This window comes from Lutra lutra, chromosome 8 (assembly GCF_902655055.1).
Source record: "Lutra lutra chromosome 8, mLutLut1.2, whole genome shotgun sequence".
Taxonomy (NCBI): domain Eukaryota; kingdom Metazoa; phylum Chordata; class Mammalia; order Carnivora; family Mustelidae; genus Lutra; species Lutra lutra.
Genome location: NC_062285.1, coordinates 102,726,678 through 102,748,552, shown reverse-complemented (window position 1 = coordinate 102,748,552; position 21,875 = coordinate 102,726,678). Strand labels below are relative to the sequence as shown.

Here is a 21,875-nt window from a genome sequence, read left to right as displayed (position 1 = left end):
TCTGAGCAAATTACAGGCCCTATTTCATGGTCATAAGAATCAGGAAAACTTACTGCCACTTTCCACTGTGGTATAAGGGAAGATAGGAAGTCCTTCTCTAATGGTTAGTTAAAATTTGAGATATGGCTCGAAATAAAAAAAAATAAAATAAATAAAATTTTAAAAATTCAGCATCCATGTTGCCACTATAGAGAAGAAAGAAGCTGCTCTACATTAGGAGAAAATAGAGCTAAAATCCAGAGATGAGAACAGATAGAAAACAGAGTCTTGGTGACATTCTTGGCCAAGTTCCAGGTATCCTTGAATCCAAATGCATCCCTGCTATCCTAAGTTAGGGTTATGTAAATCAGTAACTTCCCTTTTTTGCCCAAGTACATTTCAAAAGAGTTTGCAACTCAAGGATTCTAACACTAAAGCAACCTCTCTCTTCAGCTTATGGAAGTGGTTTTTTTTTTTTTTTTTTTTTCGTGAAAATAGGGGTAGTTTTGCTCATCCCTCATTAAATCCTTCATAAGTTAACAAATGTTGGTAATACAGAAATTTATTTTTTAAAAAACTGACAAGGGGAGGGGTACCTGGGTGGCTTAGTCAGTTAAGCATCTGCCTTCAGCTCAGGTCATGATCTCAGGGTCCTGGGATGGAGCCTCCTGCACTGGGCTCCCTGCTCAGCAGGGAGTCTGCTTTTCCGTCTTCCTTTTTGCCTCTCCTCCTGCCCCCTTCATGAACGCACTCTCAACCAAATACAATCTTTAAAGAAAATTTGACAAGGGTATATAGTACGGTAACATCTCAATCAGCAGTTACTTTTTTTGACTTGATTTTTCCTGTATTAAATAACTGTTTTAAAATATAAGCAATTTAATATATATGTCCAAAAAAAACCCCAAAAACCCTACGCTTCAGATACCTTTAGCCTCCTCATCTGCATCTCCTCAATAATCATCACTGATAATCAGAAAGACAAGCTTAAGACATTATAATATTGTGACTTATCAAAGATTCTATCATATTTAGCGTTTATTAATCCTAGAAAATGCAATAATCATATGACAAATTTTCACCAATGATTAAAACAAAAGCAAAAAATAATATCCCTTTATAACTCAGGAAATTAAGTTCTTTGCAACATCTCCTTTACAGAAAGCTAAAGTTTCATTACAGTTTCAAATTAGCTGCCTGTGTAGTTCTATTTTAAGGGTATTCTTTTCTATTTTATTTTATTTTTTTAATTTCTTTTCAGTGTTCCAGAATTCATTGTTTATGCACCACACCCAGTGCTCCAATTTTAATAGAATATATTATTCTACCACTGGAAAATTATTATACTGGATGAGAACCTTATTTGCATATTTTATAAATACAGTATCACCTTGAATCAATTTTTCAAACTCCAAAGTTTAGAGTATTTGGTATTTTATTTTTAAATTACCTACCTGTACTAGAACCTAATTTATAAAATAATACTAGAGTTTAGGGGCGCCTGGGTGGCTCAGTGGGTTAAAGCCTCTGCCTTTGGCTCAGGTCATGATCCCAGGGTCCTAGGATTGAGCCCCTCATCGGGCTCTCTACTCGGTGGGGAGCCTGCTTCCCCCTCTCTCTCTGCCTGCCTCTCTGCCTGCTTGTGATCTCTGTCAAATAAATAAAATAAAAATCCTTTAAAAAAAAAAATAATAATCCTAGAGTTAGATGACCCTATGAAAGAGCATTTCACATAACCCTGATACTGAAATGCTTTTTAAGAGGTTCTGTTAAAGAGCACATTGCATCAAGCTGCCTTAACTAACTAATCCTAACTACCCTAACATAACCTTAGGATACTCTCTAAAGGAAAAGAGGTTTGCCATGAGTTTTTAATTTTTTTTTTAATATTTTATTTATTTATTTGACAGAGATCACAAGTAGGCAGAGAGGCAGGCAGAGAGAGAGAAAGGAGGAAACAGGCTCCCTGCTGAGCAGAGAGCCCGACGTGGGGCTCAATCCCAGGACCCTGAGATCATGACCCGAGCCGAAGGCAGAGGCTTAACCCACTGAGCCACTCAGGCGCCCGAGTTTTTAATTTTTAATAAAATTTTAACAAGATCACTTTTGTGTATTGTGAGGGATCTGAAGGCCTACAGTTAATCTTTTATTTTGCAATGCCTTATTTTATATTCCCCATTACTTTGTGGCCTATCAAAGCATCAAGATCATACTTAGATGTTCCATAAACTCTCCTCATATCAAAGCACACGTTTTTAAGAAAATTAAATAGTCTGTTAAAAAGCTTATAATAAAGTCATCTGCCCAACCTCTCCTCAATCCCCAGTTTTAAATATCTTAGCTATTTAGTTGTCCATATCCAGTATGTGTATACTACTACTGCTTGAGAGTTACTTACTTCTTGCCACAACACTAATATTAACATGTATTGTGTTATTAAGCGCCAGACTCAACTTTATATATATTATCTCAATCTTGACAACAACTTCATGATGTAGGTGCTATTATACTCCAATTTTAGTCCAGAAAATTAGGACACAGTTCAGTAACTTGCCCAGGGTCACACAGCTCATAAGTGGCAATACTAGGATTTAAACTCAAGCAGCCACACTTTTAATCTATATCTTCTTACATCTATCTACTCCACAGTCCATTCTTAATAAATACTTTTGGGGTGATTCTCTCAAACTAAATCAAAATAATAGGCAAAATAAAACAAAGAAGTCAAAACTGTAAAATGGCATTTCTCACAGCCAAATATAATTTTTTGGTTTACAGGTCAATAGTTTTCAACTTTGGCTTTGCCACAATCTATGAGGTCACTAATTAGTTGCACTTTCATTTTATATCTATTGATTCAGTGGTTACTATGCTTAAGGTACAGTATTTTTAAACCTAAATTACAACTACATGACCTATAGCATTCTTCCTGAATAAAAAAAAGGCATCAGATTCTAAAGACTTTCAGAAAGATATGCTTTAAAGGGAAAGAGTATGCCAGTAATCTTATCAGAAGAAGAAAAAAATTTTCAAAAGAATTTTCTATCTACTTTCTGAAAGCAAAAGCAAATGATTTATTTTGTGTACATATGTATATCCCTAACTACATGATAGGACAAAAAATAGTAATGGGAAAAGGCAAAATCATTTTAACTAAAGAAAAACTTCAAAAAAGAGATTTTATAAAATCTGATGGTAAGAGAAGTAGTAATACATTGGCTTACCGTTTTAAACAAAGAAAAAAATGAGACATGAATATAAACAAAATTAATGTGAAGCAAAAAAAAGTTGCCATTTTAAAAAAGAGAGAAACTAGAGAAAAGGCAGTAACAGAAGTTTTGAAATTGAGAAAAAAAAAGGAAGCAAACAAGAGATGAAAACCCTAGATAATCTAGGCAATCCAGTTCAAAGCTTTGTGTCAGATCTTGCTGAAACAGAGAGCCCCTATAATAATACTCTGGCAAAAGGAGGTACTGCAGCCTCATTCTATGAAAGAGCTAGGAAAGCTTACTGAGACTATACTAGTAGATGAAACGGAAGATTGGTGATAGCAAGTTAGCTGGATTGTACACCAACATATGGTCTCTATCTCCTTGCCGAAGTCATTCTTCTAACCATCTGAGGTGACAGAAATCTGATACCGCTTATAGGCTACACTAACCAATTCAGCACTTATTTGGCTTCTATTAAGTATTTCACATGTCTATGTATTCCCAACTACATCATTAACTTCTGGAGAGCAGAAGCTATCCTAGCTATTTTATTTTCACCCATATAACCTAGCACAGTGCTATGCATGTAGCAGATAGATACTCAAACCTACGGATTCTGAAAAATCACAACAATCACAACACTAGAGTTTAAAGAAATCTTAAGCAAGATCTAGTCGAGCCTCTTTATCTTTTTATCTGAGATCAGGACCTGAGCAGAGATAAGAGTCAGACGTTAATGACTGAGCCACTCAGGTGTCTCTAGCCTATATCAAAAGCAAAGAAACTAAAACTACTTAAATGTCCAATAGCCTAAAGTCACAGAGCTAGAATCAACACCCTAATCCCATGATAATCAACTCATCTTTTTCCAAAGAGCCTCTAATTTTTCCACTATGATAAAATGAATAATCACCCACTTCATCAGAAAACAATAGCACCAGTATTCACTACACGCGAGGGCTTTCAGAAAGTCAGATTTGCTTGGCAGCCTATGTGCCTTGGTCTGGGATGAGTGCTTTATAAACATTATATAAACATTTATAAACATTATTTTTTTACTTAATCTCCCAGTAAACACTCTAAGAGGTATTAACCCAATTTCACAAATGTAAATCGACCATGATAACAACAAGTGGCAAAACCTAGATTCTGTTTGTCACCAGTGGCTCTTAACCACTATCCTTTATTACCTCTTGTTGTATTTAGCACAAAAATCCCAAAGTCTCAAGAGTCCAGCAAAGTACCTAACCTAAACAAAATAAAGAAATGTTTAAAACACTGACTTAATGGATGGGTCATTTAATTAATTAAAAAGTAAGGGTCTCTCACTGTAAATACCTCTAAAAAGAAGGTTTCACTGTTCATCTACTTACATAATCCCCCGAGAAAGGGTTTAACAGTGACCAGTTTGCATACTAACAGAAGATTTAAGGAGTGGCTAATTTCTTACAAATAATTCATCTGTTCAAAAAATATTAAGTGAGAAACTATTTTTTTTTTTTTTAAGATTTTATTTATTTATTTGACAGAGAGAAATCACAAGTAGGCAGAGAGGCAGGCAGAGAGAGAGGAGGAAGCAGGCTCCCCGCTGAGCAGAAAGCCCGATGTGGGGCTCGAACCCAGGACCTGGGATCATGACCTGAGCCGAAGGCAGCGGCTTAACCCACTGAGCCACCCAGGTGCCCCGAGAAACTATTTTTGTGACCCAGTGTTAAGTATGAAGATAAATAAAATAAAACTTGCTCCTACAAGATTCCATTCCATAAAATAAAACCCACACAAATCTCTAAATCATTTACCAAAACCAAAATACATGTGGGTATCTCCCTCCTTCTTCTGGTAGAGGAAAAAGAAATAACATTAACTGAGCATCTATAATGGGCCAGTTCTTAATCCTTAACATAGTCTCACCTAATCCCTTACAGCTAACTGAACTAGGCCACATCTCCATTTCTGATAAACAAATTTGGGCTTTAAAAGATTAAGTACTTGTCTCAGGTCCCTTAGCTAATTACAACAAATTACCGAATTGGAACCTAAGTCTGTCTGACCAAAAGTCTATGTTCTCTCCTAAAAAGAGTTAAAAGTATTATTATTTTATTTGCTCACCAAGGCAGAGAATGGGTTTCTTTCCAAGGGAGACTGAAAACACTGCTTATTATAACAACAAAAAAAGAATACATCATCACAATCCTCACAATAACCTATCAATTATCATTTCATACCATTATTATAAATGATGAAGCCAAAAGTAGAGAAGTAGCTTGCCTAAGAACATAATGCAAGGAAGCAGAACTTTACCATATCTATACTAGGTCTGCATGCAACATTAACCACAGAAAAAATGCAGAAGACCTTAGCTCTTATAATTCTAAGCTTAAGATTCAAAACATCTAAACTAATCAGACATTGTGTTTGCTAGGTGAAAAAGAATGGCAGATATCACCTTTATCAACTTCCTTTTTCAATGATAAGCTGATTTTCTAATAATATTCTTTTAAATGGCAACCTGAAGACTGGTCTCTAAATTTCAAGCCTACAGGCCATTTCATTACTGCAAGCAGTATCTCTCTGGATTTGTTAGTTAAAATTATTCCTAAAGTACCAAACAATGTACTAGTTCACAAAGCAAACGTTTATTAAACGAACAGTATGTTAAAATATATAAAATCAACATTTAAGTATTTGAAACTGTCACACAAATAGATGAATAGAAATATTCCCTAGAAACATTTTTTAATCATCTGAAAACTTTGTTTCCTGGCATATTTTTTAAGGCCTAAGTGTGAACTAAAAGAAGGATGTGTCCAATGACAGTTCTAAATATGGTACTACCTTGGTCACAAAAATATTTAGTTTTACTGTACAGCTCTGTTTCTCAGAAATCCAGAGGAGCTTTTACTATTGAGAGTGGCTCAAGCATATTCCTAAGGAAACGTTCCATCTGTTTCTGGTAAATCAAAGTGATGAATAAGAGAGTGGTTGATTATTAATACATAGCATGTTTAAGTGTGTGTCCTTATTTACATTTTACTAAACAATAAAAACAACGCTTTAACCCAAATTTCAGAAATAAGTAGAATCATTCTACTGCAAAGTAACCAGGTAGATACTTCCATGTTTGTTCCCCCCCCCACTACAACACAAAGATTGTCTTCTTCCCTTAACCTCAAAAAAACTACAGGAGTTTTTCAGGAAGCTTTGCCGCTGCCTGATCCGCACCTAACCGTGGATCATTAGAAACTGGAATGCATCACAAATTACCTCCAGTACTGAACAAGCACTAGCTCAGCTATAAACTAAGAGGTAAACAAGTACAGAATGTGACTGATCCTGGAGCAGGGCACTGTTTACTTACATGGGAAGATACTCATGTTGTGATGGGAAACGTGTTGCACTGTCCTCCCCTGGCTCCAAAAAACAAACAAAACAAACACAAACGGTACTTTGACAAGCTAGTGTAAGCGTGGGTCTACTCCCAAAAGTTCTGACCTCTCTCTTTAATCGCTTAAGGACAAACGCTCAAATAAGGACACCCGACACAAGGTGCCCGAGGTGCTGCCTATGGCATAACCTGGAAGGACACCACTTTTACCCAAAAACTGTGTTCTCCCCCACAGTGATGAGCTACATGGGAGGAACAGATACTGTCACTCACCCTAACCAAGCCAAAGAGAAGAAATAAAACCAGACGCGCTCCCTCCTCGCCCCCGAGAAGCCTGGAGCCCGACTAGGGGCGTAAGTTGCGGATCCAATCGAGCACCAGGCCCCCGTCGCCGGTGCACTCACGAGCAGCGTGGCGACGGAGCAGAACCAACAACATCTCCACCTCTGTCCTCCAGGCACAGCCAGGGACTGCGTCCCAAAGCCCGCCCCGACCAGGCCCGCCCCGCTATCTCCACCCCGTTATCCGCTCGCAGCGGCGCTCGGGCCTGGATTTGCCTCCCCGCCCTCCCCAACTTCGGCACGTTCCACTACCCCCACACGGTTAGGCCCCAGCCCTCCGCAAGTCCGGGGGGGCGGAAAGGTCGGGGCCCGAAGGGCGAAGAATGCGCTCGGTACGGTTCCTCACCTCTGGATGGAGAAGGGGCACGCAGCCGGCTTCGGTATCGTACTCATCCGGGCCGTCCGCCATCTTGGTATTAAATCCCTCCTCCCGCTGCATGCCGGGAGAAAGCGTTTCACCCTCGCGGGGCTCGGGCGCGGCGGAGGGCACGCGCGAGGGCGAGCTCCAGCCCCGCCGGAGGCGATGCGGCCGCCGCCTCCGCCTCCTTCTCCTCCCCCCGTGCCGCCCCCCTTGGCCCCCACCCCCGCCTCTGAGGGCGGGGGGGGTCCTTGCGCGCGTGCGCGCCTGCGCGCGAACCGGGCCGGCCCCCGCTCCCGAGCGCGCTCTGGTGCACTGCGCCGGGCCAGACGGGCGGAAGGCTCTAGGCGTGGGCAGCGCGGCCTCGGGGGCGGGCACCGGGCACGAGGCAGATGTGCGCCACTGTCCGCTCGAGGGAGGTGGCCAAGGGGCGACTCAGTAAGTGGGAAACCTGGCGGCCCCGTGGGAGCAAGATGGAACTGAGGCGCCGCGCCGCAGAGGACTGGAGGCCCAGTGTTCCCGAGGCGGCGCACGCCCACGAGCACCTGGACCGGCTCTGAGACCCTCGGGACTCCTTCCCAGAGACCCGGGGCGGAATCTTTACCCGGCTCCAGGTACAAGACTTCGGGGTGTTAGACTTGAAGCAAGACGTTCGTCGCTCTTGAAGACGATAGACGCGCTCCCTTCCTCCACACTCAAAAAGGTCATCCCGCAATTTATGCCTCCCGGAGGTGCCGGGAAAAACGGGTGCAGCTTGGGGCTTCCTCCTAGAGAAGCCTTTTTTAAATGACCCAACCTGCCTTCGTTGGTCTTGAATTAACAGTAATTACGTAAAAAATGTACACCCGCAAAGCCCACACACCCCTGTCTGCTACATTTTAATGTAACTCAGAAATGCAGAACCTGTCATTTAAACTGAATTCGCTGAAATTCGACCCCGATAAAATGACTAAAGCCATTTTTAAATGGATATTGGGGTTTTATAATGGGCCGGGGTGGGGGGATTCCTTCATAGGAACGTGCTGGTGGAAAAAGTATAGAAAACATGTATCTCTGGTTTTAGCTATTAAAAACTATAAATCTAAACTGCTCAGAGGAAGATTTAGCAGACATCACGAAACATGACTGTTAAAGATCGTGATCCTAACCTGTTTCCTGTTAAAGCAAAAGCAGCCAAGACCACTGGGAAGAAGCCTGCCATCTGATAAGGTCAGATTTATGTGTAAATCAGGAGGAAGGGCACCCCAGAGGAAGCATGGAGACCACGGGAAACGGGAGGATGAAGTGTCTTTTGTAAGGTTTAGGTTCCCGCCAAAGGGAGTCAGGACGGTCTAGGGAGAAGGAATACCAGTTCCGGATTGGACGCTGTTTGTGAGGTGGAACTAGGAAAAGCGGGGATTAATTGGGGATTGGATGCTCTCATGAGGAGAGGACTGTTCACTAATTGGGTGCACCCAGTAATAAATAAAAATAGTTAAATAGCTAGTAATAGCTAGATATTAGCTATTAAAGAGCCAGATATTAGCTAAAGAATAGCTATTACATAGCTGCATAGCTAATAAATAGCCTTGGCGTCATTTATAAGAGAGCAGTATCCCTCAGAGAGGTGGATACAGCTTTTTACAGTTGCTGCATGGCCATGGGAAGAGCAAGGTTCTCTGTTAACTTTGCAGCTGGCATATCTGTCTCTGTCCTCTGACACTGCTGCTTTTTCTCATTTCAGTCTGAGCTGATTTTAATTCTTTTGGTCCTAGCCCAGAGGGAGAATTATGGTTTGACTCTTTCACCCAGCATGCAGAACTAGACAGAATGAGGGTTCTACCTTTGGAGCTCCAGACTGCTTTTAGATGCATTTTATCATGGACGGAAGTAATTTTCACCTCAATAATCAATTTTCATCTTGTTCCTCCTTACCCTATATCATGCATTTACTGGAAATAGAAGATGAGAGTAAAGAAAAAAAAAAACAATTGGGAGGTGGGATAAAGAAAATACTGAATTGTGGGGAAGTGACATAGAGGCAAGTATAGATGACAGCAAAGAATGTTTCATGGGTGCCCCTATATTAGGAACATTGGGGTATATGAGTTTTCACAAAATGGAAATGTTTAGCCATCCCAGAGAGTACTGCTGTATGACTGAAAACAATAGTTATTAAATTAAGAAAGAAATAAATTAGGAGTAAGAGCAGCTATTCTTGGGAAAGTATGTTGAAGGTGAGGCTTGGGTGAGGTTCAGTATGTAGCGAAATGAACCCTATAGATATAATCACGGTCCATCTTGGTAATTGCAGAGTTCTCATCTACATGCAGATTTGAGACAGTATATTCAGGGTACTGTGAAGGACAGCCAAGAAATTAGACATGTCAGTGAATAAGTTGGCAGAAGAATAGCATAGAATTATGAAGGTATGCAGAATAATTGCTGAAAGAATAAAATACGAAGAGAAAGTAGACCTTGTTGAGAAGCATTATGAAATGGATTTGGAAGCACACAGATAGAGAGGAATGGGGAATTATTATATAGATGTAGCTTCATGGAACGTCAGAGACTGCTAGAACTAAAGACATCATTACAGGTCATCCAATTCTAGTCAAACTCTAACATTAATTTCACAAATAGGGAAATGATAATTGGGGAATTTAAGAAACCTACTTGAAGTGATAAAACTAGAAAGTAGCAGAATCATGTCTAGAAGCCTCCTAACTCTTCCCCCTCTACTGTTCTTAGTTCTACCCCACACGTTTTCTGTTGTAATTATCCTCAGTGAATGAATACTTTATTAAACACTTATTCTGTGAAATGCTAGAATTAGTAACCACAACAAAGAGATGATTTTTAAGATACCAGATTATTTTACTTAGATAAATGCAGTTCCATAGTTACAGTCCTTTGAATTCTAATGAGATCCATTGAGTGTAAGATTTTCCTATAAGCCATTTCATAAATGTCTGTATCTCATTAGAATTGTGGACTCTAGAATTAGATAAGATACTACATACTTAAAACTGGGATGAGGCAGAGTATTGCTATTTTAACACAGAAAAGCAAGCACATATAGCAATATTCTATAATTCTATTTTAAATGAAATGAAAACTATTTTTGCACTCATCTTCTGTAGGAATCACTGATATAAATAAAATTAAGCTGGAGAATTAAAGGAAACATGTGGAATTTGACGTGTGATAGTCAACTGCTAAGCCAACTGTTCTCATCTCCTGGTATTCACACTTTAGGGTAGTGCCATCCACACTGAATAGGGCTGATAAGCATAACCAGTAAGATATTACAGAAAAATTGTGTGACTTTGGAAGCTGGATCATAAAAGGCATTGTGGATTCTGTCTTATTTTCTCTTGGATTTTATCCTGGGGGAGCTAGCTGCCACGTCATGAAGACACTCATGCAGCCCCTACGGAGAGGTCCACATGGCAAGCAAGTGAAGCCTCCTGCCAACAGCCAGCATTGACTTGGCAGACTTGTGAATGAGCCACCTTAATAACAGATCTTCTAGCCCTTGTCAGACCTTCAATGATTGCAACACCAGCTGACATCTCTGCTGTAAGCTCATGAGAGACCCTGATCCAGAACCACACACCTAAACTGCACCATGATCTAAAATTGTGTAAAATATTGTTTATTTTTATTATATATATATATTATACGCAGTAGATAATATGTATGTAAAGCCTGAAACCCCTGAAATCATTTACAGAGTTACATGTTTACAAGAATACAGCAGGATGGAAACATCTATCTTGATTTAAAAGAACTGTTTGATTTTTTCCTAAGTTCTACTCCCTTAAAAGGAATGTATAACTGAATTTGGGTTTTTTGTTTGTTTATTTGTTTTTGTTTTTTAAGTAGGCCTCACATCAAGCATGGAGCCAAATATGGGGCTTGAACTCTTGACCCTGAGGTAAAGACCTGAGCTTAGATCAAGAGTCAGACTCTTAACCTTCGAACCCACCTAGATGCCCTTGTTGTTACTTTTGGTGGGGGACAAGGAAGTGTGGCATGCAAATTATTCCTTTCCAAGGAATGTTTTAAAACTGAGCTGGTCACATTCCTAAAGAGAATGGAATCAGTACTAGTAACTTGGGGTCAGCCTTCAAGGACCATCAGTGTGAAGGATAATGAAACTTTGTGTTGAAAAGTAATGTGGATTTGAAATGACAGTGTACATACTGAAGGGGGAACAAGGAGAAAAGATTGTCCAGGTAACAAGAGTATGGCATGCTGGATCTGAACTTGTCTAAGAAAATATCCTGCCTCCAGGAAATGGGGAGTTGGGGGAAGTGAGTGCACTCATAGAAGAAAAGAGTCCCCTTTGAAGGCATGTTGAGTGTGCAAGATCCTCGTGGATCAGAGCCCTTTGCAACACCCATTCTGTACATGGAAGCAAATTTTTCTTGATAAGCACCAGGGCTCCATCATTTTACTACTCTTTGGGAATACAAGGTATGGCCATGCCAGGCAATGCCACTAAGTTTTATTTTACTCTTTGTCTTTTGGCCCTCTACCCTCTGCAGTGTTCCTGGGCACCTCTGAGCCCAAAAAGATCACATAAGCACCTGCCTAAGAAAGGCTCAAGTGAACAAACTTGAGACTAAAACAGTGATCAGTGAAAGCCCTTATATGCATATGCACTTTTTTTTACTGGAGAGAGAATCTCTATAGCTTTCATCAGATTTTCAAGTGGGTATATGATCCAAAAACAGTTGCTCAAATCTAGAAACATTTAAAATGTAAAACCTCCATTTTTTTTTAGAAGTACTGCTCCCTTTTACATAAATGAAAATTTATATTGGGCATTTTTACTATATTACTATGTTATTTACATGATATTAACTTACATGAGTGATTTGCAAATGACAATCTACATGAAGACAAGAATACCAATCCTATGCATAATACTTAGCATATTGCTTTCTCAAAGTAGTTATTCCATAATTATGTTACATGATTGGATAATACATGAAGAAAAAAAGGAAGCATATATGAGCCTTTATATGATAAAATTCCACATAATTTATTTCTCATAGTAGGGAAAATATGCATTTATACCAACTTTGTTAGGATTCAGATAGTATGTTTTGGTTTAAAATAGAAAATGAACTGGGGTGTGCTTGTTAATTAGCATTACCTCTTCTTCCTACTACCCACCCCCCAGTCCATTATTTGCTCTTTTTTGCCTTATGCTCTAGCAAACTGATCACCAAGGACTGCGTGTCCTGTGCTCTCTGGCCAAGTTGGCTGCTGTTTGGGTTTGGCTGATGGGAGGCACTGGCATAAGATATAGGTTGGAGTCTTTCTGCCCACCTCTTCCCCCCCAACTGACCCGCTTTAACAAACCATCTCTGTCAGCAGTCTCATCCCTCTTAGACTGTAGTGCCTACCTGGTGGTCCTTCTACAGTTCCAGCTGGCAGCTGGCTCTTTCCCATATCCCCTCAACCTGAGGAGTATTGCTAGTCTGTGGGTGTCGACCAGCCTTCCTTATTCCCTTCACCCTACCCACATCACTGTATGTAGTACTTTCACTAACACTTCTTTCTTTGAGTCATGTAGAGGGAATTCTATTTCCTGGAAGGGCCCTGACTGATGATACACATTCTACGTACCAGTAGTTCTAAGCCCTTCATGTACGTGATCCCACTTAATCCTTATATGAAGCCTAAGAAGTAAATACTGTAAATATCTCCATTTTACAGGTAAGTTGACCCTTTAGACTGAATTAATATGATGGCTACATGGGATTCTGTGGGACATCTACATATTAGGTAGTTTGCAAACAACTAATGATGCGTCAGCAGGCCCTGAAATCAAATATGTAGACAACAACTAATAAGCTGTTAGGTTGCTATATGCTAGTTGGTTATGTTATATGACTGGATAGAAAGATACACTTCTGTTGCCATAAAATTACCTCTTTGATCCAATGTCAAATACACTATTAACTTTTCTATGACAGTTCAACAATTGCAGAAAACTTTTTGTCATTGACTAAATAGTACTTAAAATTAGTCACAACTTTGAGGAAATGAAGCTAATTACTATTAAAAATACATCTTTTTTTGTTACTACCATTAGGCAATGAAAACAGTTGAGAGAAGCTTTGTGCCATAGCCCTCTGTTTGAATCGGGAAATATGGAAAAGTCAAAACGTGTTTTCGGTCTTCCACATCTTTTCCACATCTCTGCCCATCCTCTGCTTGCCCCATGTATGCTGCCATATGGTTAGTGTCATTTATGTTTTTCAGAATGGCTGTTAGACTACAGGAGTACAGATCAAACCCATGCCAGGAACAGATAGGGTGTTCTTCACGCCTTGTCTTAAAAAAAGAATAAGGCTTTGGTTGTTGTCATGCATGAAGGAAATGGCCCCAACTATGACATCCATTCTTTTGTCACCCAGATTCTAGAACAGGATACTCATGTTTCAAACATATTTAACTTAGTAATGGAAAGGGCAACCGTTGGGCTAATGGGGCCTTGACTCACTGTTCTGGACTTCTGCCGAGGCTCCTGTTTAAGAGAATATTAAAAGACGTAAACTTTTATAGCAGGACTTCATTAGGACAGTATGCAAGTATGGTAGCTATTGTAGATCTAGACTCTGACTAGGCCACACCCATAACGTTCCCCAGCATTGCTGTCCCTGACCTCTTCCCCAGGCTTCTGGCCCATCACTGGTGAGAGAGATCCTGAATGATTCTTGTCTCCTAAGGCCATGAGAAAAGGTACCAGAGGCTTTTCTCTCATCTTATTTACACCTAAGAATCAAACAGTTAGAAATCTAACTACAGTTGGCTCAACAGCTTTATCTCATTTAGGAAACAGGTAAATCAAACATCTTCTATCCAGATCTTCCAGGCTAGTCAGACTACCTGGATTTGAATCCCAATTCTACCATCTTAATTCTGTGACTTGAGAAACGTTACATATAGTCTCTGGGTATAACGTGTACGTGGTAGCCATGTCATTTCTTTTCATCTTGCTCAGGGTTGAATAGTCTGACAGACATTCTATTTGCTGTAATATGGTGTGGATGATGTTTTTACTTCTTTCCTTCATCTCTGAGTCCAGTTTGGCTTCCACTCGATTTCTTTTAGTAGAGTATTTCAACTTCTGTTTACTTCTCTGTGCCGCAAGGAAATGGTAGGAAGGAGAGATAAGCTCTGAAAGATAAAACTTGCATTAGAAAACCTGTGCCATACTCTCTTTGCTGAGTGTGTTTGTCCTAGCTGAGGATTATATCTTACTCCCTTTTAAAAAAATATCCTCAGACATCAAATAGTCACCTCATTTTAGTGAATAACCCTTTTTTGAGTCAGACCCCTAGTTCACTTTCCCCATATCACCAGGCTTTCTTTCATCTATTTCTGTAATGTACAGTGAGAAAATGAAAAATGTAAGGAGATGTATTAGGTTTATTTCTCTACAAATTTGGAAATATTCGTGCTAACCTCATAATTTGGTACTTGTTTCAGAATGTTGTGTTTGTGTGTCTGCAAGCTTTTTGATTTTTCTTTTTTTAACTTTAGAGTATGCCCCTTTCATTTTTTGGTTGCTGAACTGGTGAATTTTCTAGACCTTTCTTTGAGGGGGTGGGGGGGCAGGTATTAAGGAGAAAAAGTTTGTTGGGCACTTTTAGCTGGCCACCTAGACTTTCAAAAATCCCCAACACATGAGTTTCCCTCCATACCCAGGTAACTTTTGATAATGTGGACATAATCAGATGCTTTAGAGAATATTCCTCTATCACTGAACCTGGAGAGTCCCCCTGACTCCTCCACCCCTCATTGCTGAGGTTGGGTTCTAACTAGTTACCTCTCTAATGGCATGATTTTACCTACTTTCATTCTCTGAGATTAAGCTCAGATTCAACTTTTGGGATACTTGCTGTTAAATTCTTCTATCATAAGAAGGCACTGGAAACTATAGGTTTCCAAGCATACATACACATAATTTTGCATAAATATCAAAAGGTTCAAGATTCCCTGAGCAAGAACCTCAGGTTGGGAAAAAAAAAAAAAAAAAACAAAACCCTGGTTGTGATAAATCAGCTTTAGTTCTTGAGTAATGTCTTTAAGCTATAAAGGACTTTGAGAAGTCATCTAGTTTACTGCCTTCAGACAAAATCATTCTCAGTAAATGTGGTATAGAGTCTATTATAAGAAACCGAACACTGATTCTGGCTTTACAGCTAATTAACTGAATGATCTTTGTCACTTTAATTTCTCAGCCTCAGTTTTGTCATCTGTAAAATGAAGGGACTTGGAATAGGAGCTCTCTACACTCTCTTTCATCTTTATGATTCTAACGATAATACCATCCTACACAGATGATTATTTCCTTTTAAACTGTCACAGTGGGGGGGCGCCTGGGTGGCTCAGTGGGTTAAAGCCTCTGCCTTCGGCTCAGGTCATGATCCCAGAGTCCTGGGATCGAGCCCCGCATCAGGCTCTCTGCTCCACGGGGAGCCTGCTTCCCCCTTCTCTCTCTGCCTGCCTCTCTGCCTACTTGTGATCTCTGTCTGTCAAATAAATAAATAAAATCTTTAAACTGTCACAGTGGGGATGCCTGGGTGGCTCAGTCAGTTAAGCATCTGCCTTTGGCTCAGGTCATGATCCCAGGGTCATGATCCCAGGCTCCTTGCAGGGAGCCTGCTGCTCCCCCTGCTTGTGTGCACACACTCTCTCTCGACAAATGAAGAAATAAAAATCTTTATAATAAAATACAATAAGCTGTCATAATGAAAAGTCCCCAGTGTGTGTAATTAACCTCTGTTCTGTTCTGTTTGTAATTGTTTTTACTATTAGAAATTTCTTCCTGATTGCTATCCTAAATCCCTCATGCTGTAGGTCTTCTTTTTATTTTATCTTCTTCTCAGTATTCTTAATATTCTCTTTTATTTTCCTTACCCAAATCATTCCCAGACAGTTAAGTCTCACAAGTGAAACTTAAGGAAGGACTTCCATTACTAATTACCCTTTTTCCCACTTTTAAATCATTAACACATGTAATTGAGACAAGACACAGTCATAATGGCGAAAGGCAATGCATTAAATATTCTGTCTCTCAGAAAGGTAAGAGGAGCTAAACTATTATAGTTGCAGTATCTGTTATTCTCTGTTCTTCTAGATTATACTTTACTAAGCTTCACTCAGATAGAAGGTGGCATAGATAAAGATACCACATTAAGAGAATAAAATAGAAGTCAAACCATTTATCTGAATCTAGAGCCTTACCACATTTTAGGCATCAGCTTTGAGTTGCAGCATCTCCAGAATCCTGCAGAATCTTATTCACAGTACTTGCTTATCTAAACATCAACAATTTTCTATTTTTAAATCAGCTTTTCAATTTGAAAAGTAATAATTGCACATACTTTAAAACATTAAAATAATAAGTTAACACCTAGAATTGAGATTAAGTCATTTTCCTCCCCATTCATTCCAATAACACTTTCCAGAGTTAATCATAATTAGTCTTCCCCCAAATTTTAATGTATATACCTATATATCCTTAAGATGACATTCTAACTGTACAAACTGTTCCATACTTGATTTTTTTCCACTTAAGAATTTGACTTAAGAGGGGCACCTGGGTGGCTCAGTGGGTTAAAGCCTCTGCCTTCGGCTCAGGTCATGATCTCAGAGTCCTGGGATCGAGCCCCACATCGGTCTCTCTGCTCAGCGGGGAGCCTGCTTCCTCCTCTCTCTCTGCCTGCCTCTCTGCCTACTTGTAATCTCTGTCTGTCAAATAAATAAAATAAAATCTTTAAAAAAAAAAAAAAGAATTTGACTTGGATATCCTTCCATTGCAGCATTTATAGTTCTATTTAGTGGCTTAAGTAGTATTCTTCTGGATCCTTTAGTATCAATATTTTTGGCTTCAAGTAACAGAAAACAACTAAAAGTGGCTTATATGTTAAGGACCTTTATTGTTTCTTACAACAAGAAGTCTATAGTCAAGCTAATTCAACACTTGAGTCATTTTATGAAGATTCAAGTATTTTCCAGGTTAATGCCACAGCTCATTAATATTAGGAAGATTCAGATTCTTTCTTTCTACTCTGCTATTCTCAGTAAAAAGGCAAGAAGCCTCATGGTCACAGTATGCTTAGAGCAGCTATAGACATATTCATCATCAGCAGTATCTACAGGCAATAAAAGGACTGTTCTTTCTCATGTGTCTCTTTTTTTTTTTTAAGATTTTATTTATTTATTTTACAAATAGAGATCACAAGTAGGCAGAGAGGCAGACAGAGAGAGAGAGAGGAGGAAGCAGGCTCCCTGCTGAGCAGAGAGCCCGATGTGGGGCTCGATCCCAGGACCCTGGGACCATGACCCAAGCCGAAGGCAGAGGCTTTAACCCACCGAGCCACCCAGGCACCCCCTCATGTGTCTCTTTTTTAAATCAAGGAAAGCTTGCAGCAAACCAGTCCTCAAGTTGCATTGGTCAAGATGCAACTACCTGTCCATGCTAAGGCCAATCTTCAGCAAAGGAAATTAGACCATCCTGATTTAACTTAAAGAGTTGACAAGCTATGGCTTATGAGCAAATCTGCCTCATGGCCCGTTTTTGTACAGGCCATGGACTACGGTTTTTACATTCTTAAATAGTTGTAAAATATCAAAAGAAGAGTAATACTTTGGTACAGAAAAATTTAAGTGACTTCCGTGGAAGATAGCTCACCTCATCCCATGAATACAGGTAGATAATACCCATATCACTATAAATAACCCAGAAAATGACCTGAAGACTGGCAGAACAGACTCTCCAAGCTAAATGGAGAGAAGAGACCACGTCAAATAGGATAGGAAGGGCAGAGGCACAATCAGGAGCCATGCAGACTCACAGGACTGTCCAAAGGAGGGAGGGAGGGATGCTATAGGTATGGAGAGGGGTGAGGAGAAGACCCCACCCCAGCCATGGGGGACCTGCACTGGAAAGATGAATTCCCATAATATTTGGCTTTAAAAACCCGAGGGACCTCGCTTTGCAAGTTCTTGCAGATCAGTGGGGCTTAACACCCGGAACTTTAACACATGAGAGAACTGAGAGGGTGATTGAAAATTGATTCCCTGCCCTTAAAAAGACAACACAATAGGGGCGCCTGGGTTGCTCAATCGTTAAGCCTCAGCCTTCAGCTCAAGTCAGGATCCCAGGGTCCTGGGACCACTCCCCTCCTCCCCAACCCCACTCCCTGGAATCAGGCTCCCCGCTCAGCAGGAACCCTGCTTCTCCCTCTCACTCCCCCTGCTTATGTTCCCTCCCTTGCTGTGTCTCTGTGTCAAATAAATAAATAATCTTAACACACACACACACACACACACACAAAACAGCCCCATGGAAATACAGCATAGAATCTACAGTTTGAAAAATGCCTGGGATATATGGGAGGAAGATATGTTTACTAATCTCAGAGCCTGTACTAGAGGGGCAGGGGTCTTTGGGAGACTTCACCAACAACAAAAGAGCTGGTGGGCACCATTTCCCTCCCCTGCTCCCCACCCTAGATACACTGATACCTGGGGGAAATAGCGCAGCCCAAACACACTCCACCTAGCTTGCTAATGGCATCACTGCACCCATACTCTTATGCAGGCCTGCCCCCTCCAGTCTGGCCTCAGCAGTTTTCCTGAACTACTGCAGGTCCCCTCCTGCATTGGACCAGCAAACCCCACCCCCAAGTTCTCCTACAGACCCACCCCTTTCATACACAAGGCAGGTGTCCATCCAAAGCAGCAGCACAAACAGGGCGGTGCACAAACAGCCATGATGGGCCAGCCACCCCAAAGTGACTCTGTCACAGGAAGATGAGAAGAAAACCACACACACTAACTCAACTGTGGCCCTACCAGTGGGCAGGGGGCAGACATCTGGTCTGATTGCAGCTCCAACCTCCAACAAAAGCTTCTCGGGGACAACACAGAGAGTACTCTGCAATTTGGTGCTACCACAGCTCTGGTAAATGCAGGGACTGACTCAACTCAAGACTCAGGCGGCCCCTGTCTGGACCACTAACACTACAGGGACCAAACTGTGCCCTCAGCAGGCAATGAAAGCCATTGCAGATGACAACTAAAGGCAAATATGGCTCAGCCACAACAGTAGAGCACACACAACACACATAGTAGATACCTCTAAAATGCCAATTTCTGCTGACCAGAGGATGTTGCTCTTCAAGGTACTACAGGGCCTCTTCTTCATAAGACCACTACTTTCAAAAGCAGGAGATGTAGCTGATGTTCCTAATACATAAAAAACAGACAGAGTTATACAACATGAGGACACAGAGAATAAATCCCAAATGAAAGAACAAGACAAAAATCACAGCAAGAGAGCTAAACAAAGCAGAGATATGTAATATGACTGGTAGAGAATGTAAAGTAATGATCATAAAGATACACACCATCTTGGAGAAATGAATGGAGGACAAGGTGATATCCTTAGCAAAGAGATAGAAAACATAAAAACCAGTCACAGATGAAGAACTCAAAAACTGACATTAAAAAAAAAAAAAAACCACTAGAAGGAAAAAAAATACACTAGAGGGAATCAAGAGTAGACTAGAGGAAGCAGAAGAATGGATCCCCAAACTGCAGGACAGAGTGTTTCACAGTGTTGAAAAAGAGAAGAACCTGAAACCAAGAATACTCTGTCCAGCAAGGCAATCATTCAAATATAAAATGAAATCATTTCCCAAACAGACAAAAGTTAAAGGAATTCTTCACCACTAAACCATCCTTACAAGAAATGTTAAAGGGGACTCTGAGTGGAAAGGATAGACCATAAACAGGAGTAAGAAAACTAGGAAGCACAAAAGTAGTAAAATTAAGTATAACTATAAAAATATGTCAAGAGATTCACAAAATAAAAGGATGTAAATTATGATACCATATACCTAAAACATGGAAGGGGAGAGGACTAAAAATTTAGTGCCTTTAGAATGGGTTCAAACTTAAGCAATCATCAACTTAATATAGACTGCTATATCTTCAGATGTTATATATAAGCAATGGTAGCCACATATCAAAAACTGGTAATAGGTAGGGGCGCCTGGGTGGCTCAGTGGGTTAAAGCCTCTGCCTTCAGCTCAGGTCATGATCTCAGAGTCCTGGGATCGAGCCCCACATCGGGCTCTCTGCTCAAGCAGGGAGCCTGCTTCCTCCTCTCTCTCTCTGCCTGCCTCTCTGCCTACTTGTGATCTCTGTCAAATAAATAAATAAAAATCTTTAAAAAAAAAAACTGGTAATAGGTATGCAAAAAATAAAGAGAAAAGAGTCCAAGTATATCACTACAGAAAGCCAGCAAACTGTGAGATAAGAAAACAAGAGAAGATAGAAACAAAGAATAACTAGAAAAGCAACCATAAGACAAGTAACAAAATGACGACAAATACATACATATCAATAATTACTTTGAATGAAATTGGCTAAATACTCCATTCAAAATATATAGGGAGACAGAATGAATAAAAAAGCAAGACTCATCTATATGCTGCCTACAGAGACTCACTTCAGACCTAAAAACACAGGCAGATTGAAAGTGAAGGGATGGAAAAGCATTTATCATACAAATGAAAGTGAAAAGAAAGCTGGGGTAGCAATACTTGTATGAGACAAAGTAGACTTTAAAACAAAGGCTGTAACAAGAGACAAAGAAGAACACTACATAATCATAAAAGGAACAATCCAGCAAGAAGATATAACAATTATAAATACTTATGCATCCAACACAGGAACACTCAAATACATAAATTTTAAAACCAACATAAAGAAGTCACTAGTAGGAATACAGTAATAGTAGGGAATGTTAACACTCAAGTTACTACAATAGGTAGATCAAACAAAATCAACAAGGAAACAATGGTTTTGAATTACACATTGGGCCAGATGGATCTAACAGATATAGTCAGAACATTCCATCCTAAAACAGCAGAATACACACTCTTCCCAAATGCACATGGAACATTCTACAGAATAGATCACAGGTTAGGCCACAGAACAAGTCTCAACAAGTTAAAAAAGACCGAGGTTATACCATGTATCTTTCCTGACCACAATGCTATGAGACTAGAAATCAATCAAAAGAAAAAAATCTGGAAAAAACGCAAATGTATAGAGTTAAATAACATGCGACTAAACAGTGAATGGGTCAACCAAGAAATCAAAGAGGAAATTAAAAATTATATGGAGATAAATGAAAATACAACAGTCCAAAATCTTTGGGATGCAGCAAAAGCTGTCCTAAGAACAAAGTTTATAGCAATACAGGCCTACCTCAAGAAGCAAGAAAAATCTCAAACAACTTAAATTTATACCTAAAGGAGCAGAATAAGAACAAACAAAACTCAAAGCCAGTAGAAGGAAGGAGATAATAAAGAATAGAGCAGAAATTAATGAAATAGAAACTATAAAAACTATAGAACAGATCAATGAAACCAGGAACTGGTTCATTGACAGGATCAACAAAATTTATAAATCTTTAGCCAAATACATTAAAAAGAGAAAGAGATAGAGGTTGAGAGAGAAAGAGAGAGAGGACTCAAAATCAGAAATAAAAGAGGAGAAATAACAACTGATACCAC

At 39.9% G+C, this 21,875-nt stretch overlaps 1 protein-coding gene across 1 annotated transcript in view; it reads right to left on the bottom strand.

Moving 5' to 3' along the window:
• Positions 1 to 7,481, bottom strand: part of ZDHHC17 (zinc finger DHHC-type palmitoyltransferase 17) — an 88,517-nt gene extending 81,036 nt beyond the window's left edge. Inside the window, exon 1 of the mRNA XM_047740492.1 lies at positions 7,264 to 7,481. Coding sequence (XP_047596448.1) covers positions 7,264 to 7,356 — 93 coding nt within the window. The 5' untranslated portion in view covers positions 7,357 to 7,481. The remainder of the gene's footprint in view (positions 1 to 7,263) is intronic.
• Positions 7,482 to 21,875: the final 14,394 nt, after the last annotated feature.